Source organism: Malus sylvestris, chromosome 10, assembly GCF_916048215.2.
Source record: "Malus sylvestris chromosome 10, drMalSylv7.2, whole genome shotgun sequence".
Lineage (NCBI taxonomy): Eukaryota > Viridiplantae > Streptophyta > Magnoliopsida > Rosales > Rosaceae > Malus > Malus sylvestris.
The window spans coordinates 800,540-811,571 of NC_062269.1; the positions used below are offsets into that span (position 1 = coordinate 800,540).

Below are 11,032 nucleotides of genomic sequence, written 5' to 3' on the forward strand. Positions count from 1 at the left end.
TGAAATAGTTGTACAAGCATAAAAAACATATGCCGACTGACATCTCTTACTAAAGATTAAGACCCTAGGACTGACGGGACTTATAATAGTAAGGATGTATGAGACATCCTCATGTCAAGGGGAGAATTGATGAATAATTGACAAGGTTAAGGCCTTTCAGATATATAGTCAAATTTTTCTGCAGTATTAAAGCATGCACAACACAATCAAATTTGATAATGAGAAAGGTATAAAAAAAAAAAAAAAAAATTGAAGAAGTAGAAGAAATAAAAAATGAAAGAGAAACAATCGAATCGCCAATTTATGCAGTACAACATATGTAGAACATGTCATACTGAGGGTTTTAATCCTGGGACATTTTCCAATTGCCTACAAATATTTTTAACCTCTCTCATGCAATCAACACGCAAGTTTATAGTTGTGACAAACATGCATGTGAAGGAAACAATAATTGTTTGGACAGGGAATAAATACCATACTGAAAAGGCCCAAAAAATGTATGTTTCCAAGAAAACCATATTCTCAGCTAGTACCTAAGGCCCGATGCATCCGACTGGAGAGAAGCCTGAATGGCAGCATCATCATATGATGTAACAGGAGAAACTACTGGCTGGGTCTGGGGCGGAGTAAATATTGGTACACTGTTCTCTTCTCTTGGTGGAAATTCAACTCCCGCAGCCTGTCGGTTATTCATTAAGAGAGTTAGGGTGGAAGAAGAAACAGAATAAAGAGAAAATAATTAAAATCCACAGTTATACTAAATATTGAATAGCAAGCTTATAAGTATTGCTGGCCAAAATGATGGAAATGTTATTTTGGACCTATTAAACATCATCAAAAGGTAGAAAGGTAAATGCGTTGAAATCTAATTGTGTGAAAGCTGAGGCGTAGTTGCCTTTTTTGTCAGACAAGGCAAGGCATAAGCCTCTCGGACATGAAATCTTATAGGAAGCATATAAATAATGGAATACTAATAAGTTGAAGTGCTAGTGAGTACCTGAAGTATAATAAGAAATCCCAATATGACCACATATAAGTTATAACAGTCATTCAAGCATAATAACCAATCCCAAAAATAAAATACTCAATTGGTCATACAAATATTCAAAACCCCAAAAGATAAACTCAGTTCACCACAATACTTGTGATGAATAGAAACTAACATCACTATCATACTGGTCCAACAGACTGATGTGATAAGGGATGCATAGCAGTGACTTGCACTAGAGGAGGGTTTGCAAGATCACTATTACTTCCATTGTTCACAACATTTACTATCATCTGTCAAAGCTTAAGGCACTTGGGCTGAACATGTTTACCCATTAATCTTAACTTGACTAGGTCATATAATTAAACAGAAATGTTTAAAAACATGGCCTATTGAGCAACTCAAAAGAAAGATGACAGCAAAGAATGTCACTGATTGGACCGGGTCAGACTGGTGATATCATAAATATATAACAACATGATTCTATTCTCTATATACTATATCCATTCTTCGACAAATGAAAGAAATATCCTATAAGGCAGTTTTAAAAGGAAATACTTTTTAGAAGACGGTCTACTTTGATTAGTAAATTGAAAATTAGTAAGATAGTTCCATGGGAACACAGCACAAGTACAAATGCAGTATACATAGTACAGATTACAAACAAAAGCTTAACATGAGTATAACAAAGATGTGATAAAACAATTACCCTCAATTCATTATATGCTGCATAATACTGGGGAAATCTTCCCCTTGGTCCCCCAAAAGCTTCTTGCCATGTATCTATCAAAATTAGTATCTTTTCCCTAACATTCAGGTCTGGCTGCATAATGGAATTAGAATAACAAAGCAGAAAGAAAGTTAGTATCCTATTCATGTACAAACTGGAAAGAAAAAAGGAAGCAACAAGTTAGTGAAAACAGAAAACAAAAGGTTGGGAGAGAAATGCAGCACCTTCTTCTTTACTATTTTGACCATTTCATGCAAGATATCACGCTCAACGATCTGCTGAAAAACATTCTCACCACAGTTCTTGCTCACAGTCTCCAATGCCTGCATCGAATAATAAATTAGGAGAAGGAAAAAGACATCATTGCTCAGAAATGGCTTGTTTTGTGTTGATGATAGGCTAATGCAAGGCAATCATGTCCATCATAAATCACAAATTTATTGACATTTTCACATGTATACATATTTTGGGATGGGAAGGGTACCACAAGCTTTACATCATGAATTTAAAATTTTAAAAGAAAGATGCCAAAACATGACAAGAAATAACACAAAAAATACTGAAAGTCTCACAAAGAAAAGGAATAGTACTAACAAAAAGAGCCAGGAGTTGTATTTTTGGATTTTTGCTGCCCAGGCGCTTCTTGAGTATCTTCAAGGCCTCTTTTGCTTGCCTGAAAGTTCAAACCAGTTCATTGGCAAAACAAAGCATTCCGAATATTTAAATTAGGAAAGAGATTCTATGGGAAAAATAATCTACAACAATAGAAAATAAAGAGGATAGTCTTCTGCAGAGTTTAAGAGCTAAGAAATGTCCAACATATAAAAGAAAGCCCGATACACCAAGATGCTCATGGAATCTATTTGAAAAATATATTACTCCTTCTACGAAGTTTCCAGTTCATCCCAAATCAATGTAGCGAAAGCATTCTACTACCCTGTCAATTTTTTAAAGTGTTACTTTTCAGGGGGACAGGATTTCCTTATGAGATGAGCCACATCTCCATTTCAGGAGGAGATCTCCTCTTCTATCAGGAGCCAAGTATTAAACTTCGTGTGTGTGTGCGTGCACATGCATATATGAATACATAATAAGCTCTGAGCACTTTAAAGTTTCAACCAACGACTACGATATCAATATTTCAGAAAAGATTCAACGTACTCGACAATTTAAGAAATGCGAACTCTAAACGGGTGGATTTACCTATATATAATATTCAATCTAAAAAACGAAACTGAGGGAAAACAAAGTAATCATACCCAGGGTCAATATTGATAATATCACATAATTCAATATTTATTGCCCAGTCTGGACCAATCAACATATCACTTGTTGCCCTCTCTGCACAGGCCGCACCATTACCAGCCATGTCGTAATCCCCTTCACGCAAGTCTTTATCCTTAGAACTTCCTAAATCAGAAGCCAAAAACAAGTTCAACTACGTGCAATTCAACATTTGTGATGTAAAAGAACTTAATAAATGCTAGAAAAGGAAGATCATAAGACACCTGTCAGGCTATCACTAATTAGCTCGATGTCAGTTATCTTGTTCAATTCCAAAAGTTCCACAAATTATTTCTTACCCACCAAGACAAAACCTATGGAAATCCCAATTCAATTACGATAATTGAAAACAGCTGACCCATACAAAATTGATCCAGAAAATATAAAAAACCCGAAATCGCAAGCAAATAGGGTCTATAAACAAATTCAACTATCTGCTCATCCCCATCACAAATACGTATCCCAAATCAAAATAACAAACAATCAGATCGTCAACAAAGTACGATTAACACCAATCCAAGTCCCACATCAAGAAACCCACAAAAATTTGTGCCCAAAAAACACAGACAAGCAAAACCCAATTGGATATTAGTGCTAAAATTGAAAATCAAAATTCGAATTAGCAAGATAATGGTCCTGTGCTTAAAGTTAAACCCAGTTGACAAAACGATCAGAGAATAAGAGAAAGGAATGAGAAGATTTTGAGTATTTTGGGTGAGGATCTCGGGGAAAAAGCGTACCTGTGGAAACCCAATACCAAAGAGAATCAGAACCGACCGAAATGCCAAGATTTGAGAATTTGAGGAGAGAAATTGGGATAATTAGGGGAGTGGGTTTTCCTTGGGGAATTCTCGCTTTTCTTTTTCTCTCTGTTGGGGATTGTTTGCTTGCTTGGTGTAATGTTTAGTTGCGTCAGCTTTTGCTGTTTAGAAATTAGAACCAAAACTTGTGACTAACGTTGCCTACAAAAATATATTATAAGACAAAAGTCTCTTGTTTTTTTTATTTTTACTGCAAAGCTGAATTTTCCGGGACTACTGCGTTTGTCTGCCATTATTTTGCTTTATTTAACTGGACTAAAAGTTAGTGCAGCCTCGTATTTATTATCCGCACAAAATTATTTTTAATAAGATTACGTGGAATTTGACTTTAAATTCTAAATTTTAGATTGTGTTATTCACACTTTTTTTTTATTTCTTACATATTTTTGTTAATTTTTGTCTATTAATCTTCTTCATCTCATTCGATTTATAATTAAAAAAATTGAAAAAAGTGTGTGAGAAGTAAAAAAATAGCTTGTGGAAACACTGGTCTAAACTTTCCCCACATGGTTGTTGTGCATAAGATTTATATTCTTTCAAAAAAGCTTTCTTTGAATTTTAAATTTTAAATTCTAATTTTTTTGGACGCGAATTTATCTTGTTAAGAAATAGTAGCCACACAAAATTTCAAATTTCTATATTCATAAACAGCAATGAAAATTGATGTATGACAATTTAAAAGTTATTACTTTTATTTAAATTTCAAGATTATTTCTCGTATCTAAACGAATGTATGTTTGTTAATTAATTTTCTTCAGCCAAAATGAAACATCTTACAATAATCTTGATTTGTGATGAAATAGAATCCAAAAGAATTAAAAATATAATTGGTTTTGCACGATGCTAGTAAACAACATTTTCTCTTTAAATTTTTGTTTCCTTCCCATGTAAATTGGAGGTTTTAATTTCCTAGGCGCTTCCTGTTTAGACTTTTCTTTGATTGCGAAATAATCCTGACCGTGAACGCATTTTGGAAGCGGCGACTGGGCCCACATGACGGTGCATTGGAAACGGCTGTATCGGTGTTGGCGTTGAATTCTTTGAGCTCTGGGTGTCGAGCAAAAGTCAACTGAACCTAAAATGATACCATGGTTGACTGGGTCAGCGGTCAGCCTCATCCCTCCAACTTGTTCATCCCTCCAACATTTTCTCTCTCATTTTGTTAACGAATATTAAATCATTATCAATTATAACGTATTTAACTGAGTCATTGTCAGTTATCAAATATTTATTTCATTAATATTTTTTTTCATTTGTAAATGAAACGTTTTAAATTTGCGATATTGATGAATTCAGACTTTGTGAAGGCTTAGTTGTACTTGTTGCGAGTGGTATCAGAAGCCAATGCTTGAAACTTGGGGTCTCTCTCGTATTAAATGGTAGTAAGCCACGGATATTTGTTCAAGTTCACCAACATAAAAAGCGAAGAAAATTGCACAGAGAATTTGATTTCAAAAAATTCTCTTTCGATGCACAAGAACTCTCCTTCCAATAACTTCATCGGTCTAAACAGAATAATTTAAGAATGTCAACCAAATATTACCAAGTGGTCAGGGATTGGAATCGAACACAATGCTGAAATAACAGCAAAAAACGAAATAATTATCAAACGGACCCTAAGTGTTTCACTTCAAGTTCCAGAATGGAGATTTGTAAAGGGTGCTCACTGGCAGTGTTCTAAAAAGCCCCGTCTATAGTTTCGGAGTATATTTACTGTAATTGAAAATCAAAACTCATTATAAACAAGGATTGTAGTAGCATCTTGAACGTTGATTTACTATTTGACGTTTTTCAAATAACTGTCAACAAACGAGAAGTAACAGTTTGGATCATTTAGTTCCTTTGGTTTATCAACCTCTCATTTGTCTCAAAACATAACTATATTAATTATTCGTTTTAATGACAAGAGAAACTATATTAGTCATTTTGCTAATTGCAAATACTCATAAGTTGCAGCGGTGCAATCAGTATACAAGAAAAGAGTAGCAAAGTATCATCACCTCAGAGCCGGTATAGCCTTCTCTTCTTCGGTGATAACGAGCTTGCCCTCTGTGAACTCACAAGCTGCAATGGAAACACTGAGCTGCTTCTGCAGCTTCTTCACAACAAAAACCTGTGACTCTTCGCATATTGTTACGACAGTGCCCTTCCGGCCAAGCCGACCAGTCCGACCAGCTCGATGTGCATAATGAATTGAGTCAGTTGGCAAGTCCAGGTTGACAACAAGATCACACTCTGCCACATCCAAACCCCTCGCTGAAAGTTCATTTGTCACCAGGATTCTAACCTCCCCATTTTTAAACTTTTTCAGAGTTGTTGTTCTACCAAGTTTACCAAGATCCCCATGTAGCTCTGCCGCTACCATTCCACGAGCCTCCAGCTTGAAGACGGTATCTTTAAGCTGCTTAGTGTGGTTCATGAAGACTATAACAGACTTGGCATCGAGAGCATGAACACATCTTCTCAACGCATCAACCTTGTGTTGTATCTTTGTGACACAGTAGTAGTGTTTAAGAGATGGAGGTAGGCTCTGTATTGCAGACTGACCTTGCAAATTCTGGGATGGATCGGAATTGGTCGATTGTCCTGACAAATTAATGGGCCCCGTTGGAGAAATAGATTCAATGGACATGACTTTTTTGGCTTGGATGAGAAGTGGATCGTGCCCCCAGCTCCTGGCTGCCCGTATCACTGAGAATGGTACTGTGGCAGAAACCAAAACGGTCTGACGCTCAGCCCGCTTGGCAAGTGATCCTTTTGGTCCATGCGAGTCTCCAGTAGATTTCCTCCCAACATGTTCCAATATCCGGTGCATGTCCTCCCGAAAATTAAACGAGAGCAGCTGATCAACCTCATCTAAGACCAAGAAACGACAGCCGTGGGTGTGAAGCTTACCAGCTGCACTAATCTCCGAAAGCCTTCCAGGGGTACCAACAACAATGGAAGGTTTATTTTTCCTCAGCGCTTCTTCCTGCCTTGTTCGATTTGCGCCCCCAACAAGCTGCTGCACCACTTTTTTGTGTGCAGGCCCTAATATCTTCTCAAACTCCCTCACAATTTGCATACCCAGCTCCCTAGAAGGAGCCACAATTACTGCTTCTATATCTGTTTTCTTCCCAGGTTCACCATCGCCCTCAGATGTTCTCGTCTTTAGAGGGCCCACTTCAGAAAGGATGGGAAGAAGATAAGCCAACGTCTTTCCTGAGCCCGTGTAAGATTGAATTACAACATCATGATCTTCAAGAATTGTTGGAATTGCAGTGGCTTGAACATCAGTTGGAGTCTTGAAGCCTTCCTTCTCTAACCTCTCGATCAACAAAGGTGGAAGGCCGAGCTCAAAAAACGACTTCGCATTAAAGATACTCGAATCTATTTCAAGTGATCTGTGTGGCCCAGCTGCTTTCACTACATGGCTTCTAACCACCTTGGCTTTACTCTTCGGGACCTCTGTAAGCGACTTCAACACCTTGACTTCATTGATTTTCCCATTCTCCGGCGTTTCAAGATCGCCTTTGAAGCCAAGACTTGCAAGACTCAGACTACAAACACTTCTATGGAACCAAGCATTCCGAGAAACATGTGGAAACCTATGCAAGGAGAGAGACTCTCCAAAAATGAGCAACCTTGGCGAGATCAATGCTGGCATCTTTAATAGTCCCCACCAGTAATTACTAATCAGATACCAGCGGATTGAACTCAGAGCTGGATATTCGGATTTGAGAAGAAACAAGAATTACATGATAGGACCGAAACAAAATACGTATCCTGGACAGCGTACTAACAGATACTTAATAACTATCAGTAAACAGCTACTGAACCAAAACTCAGATCAGTAAAAAATATGGAAACACTTCATCTGACATTAAAACGAAATGGAAAATGAACCATACCAACAGATTAGTAATCTTAAATTAGTACGAATTTACGAAAACAGCATCGGAATTAGAAATTTCATGACCAAATTTAACATATCTAGCATCTATATACTACATAATCCATGAAAAATTTGAAATAATGGAAGCTAAAAGAATCAAAACAGATAAATGTGTCCAAATATTAAATTTTGTTCTTCCGAATTTGACAACACAACAGATGAGATTAGAATTACATTTACAGCTGCAAATATATATACAACAAACAGAAAACAGAAGCAATTCAGCAATTCAGCAACACAGCGAAGCTCAACTCAGAGCAGATTAGAAATCAAACCCTAAACTAGAAATGGAGAAATACCTTTTGTGGGTAACGGGTTACGTCGTCGGAATGGAAGGCGCCTAGGAAGAACTGAGGAAGAAGAAGAAGATAGGAAGGGCGGAAGAAACTGATTCAGACGACAAGTTCCACTTGAGAAAGGGTTTAAGAGGGGGACTGCGGGAGGAGAGCTGCTGGGTTTACGGATGAGGTTCTTCTACGGTTATGAATGGCTAAGGATGGGCTTGGTGACTTGGGTCAGCTGGGCTTCCGATCCTAAAAATACTATGAAAATAAATAGGGTGGTTCTTTGTACATCAAAGTTTCGTCTCAAGACACTTTGGTTTCTTTTCGAAACACTATGGATGTCCAAAGAGAATAACTGGTTTCCTTAAGAAATTATTGAGCCATTTGTGGTAGTTTTGTATTGATTATAGAGTCATTTTTAAAAATAAAATTAATAAATGTTCAGAAACAAAACTTGAGTATACAAAGAACCATTCCTGAGTAAATTATGGTGTGGATGGAGGTTTTGGGCTACTTGGGGAATATCCAAGGTCATTCATTTTGAGTTCAACAACATCAGTAGGCAAGCCGGATCCCCTCCGGATCCAAAGGAACTGAGTCCAAAAATCAAATGATTTAGGCCATTGAAATTTGATCCAACGGTCACAATTATTATAACTTTTAGAAAGCCACATGTTTGTAGTCGTTAAATCAAATTTCAATCGTCCGGATCATTTGATGAGTGGGCTCAGTTCCTTTGGGTCCAGAGGGAATCCGGTTCCAATAGGCAGGGGATAGAAAAAGCTTTGTTGGCAGTTCCCTTTGTCAACCCTTTAGCAACAAGGCACCCAAATGTCAATGCCTTAATCTGGATCCACAGATAAGTGTTTGAGATGTGGTTTTGTGTGGAAGCAACATCGAGTAGAAAGTGTTTGGAATCTATCACATTGATTAACATGTCTCGTTTTGCTAGAGAAATTGTCGCTTATCCTCTTTAACAAACGAGGCCACAAAATATATTCATAGACTAAATTGATTTAGTTGGAATTTAGAATTATGAGGCCAAATTAGTGAAACGATTAAAACAAATAAACCATTTTGATATTCAACCTAATTCGGCCTTAGGCCAATACGACCTTCGGCGGCCTTGAGCCATTGATATTGTGCCCACTCTAAATATTTGGAATATTTGAATAAAAGTAACAAACTAAAATAAAGGCAAATGGCACTTTGCTGTCAAGGTTCTAGAACAAGTTGATCTGCGAAATAATAAAGGAAATAGAGAAATATAATAATCCTAGCAATTTAGTCATACGGGTTCCTATCATGGAAAGTCATTTCGCATTGTCATTTTCTCTTTTATATGTTTATCTTAACAAATTAAAAGATAATTAAAGGAAAAAAAATAAAGAACAAGACAAGTGCAGACGCTACCTTTGTATTATAAGTTTATAATTACTTTGGTTGTTCCATGTGCATGTAATTGGAATACTGAAGAAAGTTCACATTTCACTATAAAATTAATTAGCGATATGAAGAATAGTTCAATTTCTTATACGCAGATACAAGATTTTTTTTTTTTTTATGTGAGATTCATCCTCAATAATTAGGCCATTGACAAAAAATGACAATAATTCTTGTGATATCAATAAACTTCTCGTTGTTGTAAATATTATTTATTATGCGGTTATTCATTTTTAAATCAATATGATATATGTAATTAGTTAAAAAAAATTATGTAGATTCTAAGCTCTTTATAATCTCTTTTTTTTCTCTGTACTTTTATGCTTTAGTTTGAACACTTGCAAAGTGGTTAAGCAACAACCACATACATTATTATTTTGTTCTCTGTATCAATAATTAGTTAGTGTTTGGTCAAAGCAGAATGGAATCATCACTCAGCTTTCCATACATTTTTTTTTCTTTTTTTATAATGTCAATAAAATTCCTCCTTCCATGCTTACAAGTGTGGCATGTTAAGGCAAGAAAAATATGTGCCTCCCTACCTACCTCAAAACATAGATCATTCTTTTCTTTCAAGTTACGTACAAAACATCTTCATGAACTTTTAAGCCAAGCTCAAACAATTTCCTTCTTTTATTTCCTAAGAAGAAGCCAACAATATCTTACATACTATAGGTTCAAAGACTTGTGAAATCAACAACAGGAATACACATTCAGCAAGCACGATCTGATATTGGTGCTCGGTTACTTGACATGATCATTATTCTCAACAACGCCTTGATATGTTTGAGAGTTTATTGTCTGATATTAGATACTCTCAATCATAGTTAGTAAATTTGAGTATAATATGCGTATTACACACACATGTACGTATTTTCTTAAATTACTTTTGTTTTTCCGCACACGTCTTAATGATTCGTTGAATTACATATTTTTTTAAAACTCTAACATGGTCAACACCATAGTTTGCCAAACAATCTGCCACCTGATTTCCTATACAATAAATGTGAGAAAACTAAATATGCATAGAAGATAGAATGGTACAACAATTTGCCAATCAACTGATAAATGCCAAGGCACCTGAGAAGATCCATTAAAAAGAAAATGTATTGTCAAAGAAGAATCACACTCAATCCAAAGAGAATGCCAACCCCTCTCCAAAGCCATATAAACATCATGAATAATAGCTTTAAGTTCTGCCTCCGAGGCACTATTAATGCCAAAAAAATCCTGCAAAGTATCCAAAACAATGACCAAGTGGTCACGGAAAAATACCACCCAAATCAGCCGGAGAACCACACCGCCAATGTTAACTTTAACTTAAAAAACACAAGGAAAAAGTCAAAGAACCTTGTGAATTCTGTGCATCTTTGAAGGACTTCCATGCACTCGAAGCACACTAAGAATGCAAAGCTCATCAACTAAGTATAACATAAAAACCCATAGCCCAAGAATTCACCTCACAAACATGCAAGCGAATTGCCACTAACCAACTGTAAACATTTTTCCTTCAAAGCTGAAAATTTTTAAGCTTGCCAAAGTGAGTAA

The 11,032-nt window shown here is 36.3% G+C and overlaps 3 protein-coding genes across 4 annotated transcripts in view; all 3 read right to left on the minus strand.

The window, feature by feature from the left end:
* LOC126586251 (TOM1-like protein 3) overlaps positions 1-3,885 on the minus strand; it is a 28,649-nt gene extending 24,764 nt beyond the window's left edge. Inside the window, exon 1 of the mRNA XM_050251045.1 lies at positions 3,743-3,885. The gene's annotated coding sequence lies outside the window, so the exon portion shown is untranslated. The remainder of the gene's footprint in view (positions 1-3,742) is intronic.
* The window catches only part of LOC126586257 (TOM1-like protein 3), a 6,559-nt gene extending 2,674 nt beyond the window's left edge, over positions 1-3,885 (minus strand). Inside the window, exons 1-6 of the mRNA XM_050251059.1 lie at positions 3,743-3,885; positions 2,978-3,128; positions 2,313-2,391; positions 1,943-2,041; positions 1,698-1,811; positions 534-679 (exon numbers count right to left, since the gene is read on the minus strand). Of these exons, the coding sequence (XP_050107016.1) occupies positions 534-679; positions 1,698-1,811; positions 1,943-2,041; positions 2,313-2,391; positions 2,978-3,087 (548 nt within the window). The 5' untranslated portion in view covers positions 3,088-3,128; positions 3,743-3,885. The remainder of the gene's footprint in view (positions 1-533; positions 680-1,697; positions 1,812-1,942; positions 2,042-2,312; positions 2,392-2,977; positions 3,129-3,742) is intronic.
* A 1,693-nt stretch (positions 3,886-5,578) lies between these two features.
* LOC126586255 (DEAD-box ATP-dependent RNA helicase 47B) lies at positions 5,579-8,290 on the minus strand. 2 transcript variants are annotated; one of them, XM_050251056.1, is made up of 2 exons: positions 8,057-8,290; positions 5,579-7,494 (listed from the first exon to the last, which is right to left on the minus strand). In XM_050251056.1, exon 2 carries the CDS (start codon positions 7,467-7,469, stop codon positions 5,820-5,822), a length of 1,650 nt encoding a protein of 549 aa, XP_050107013.1. In that variant the 5' UTR covers positions 7,470-7,494; positions 8,057-8,290; the 3' UTR covers positions 5,579-5,819. The 2 variants fall into 2 exon arrangements, with proteins under 2 accessions (XP_050107013.1, XP_050107012.1); XM_050251055.1 differs by having other exon boundaries at positions 5,579-7,525; positions 8,057-8,288.
* Between the last annotated feature and the right edge of the window lie 2,742 nt (positions 8,291-11,032).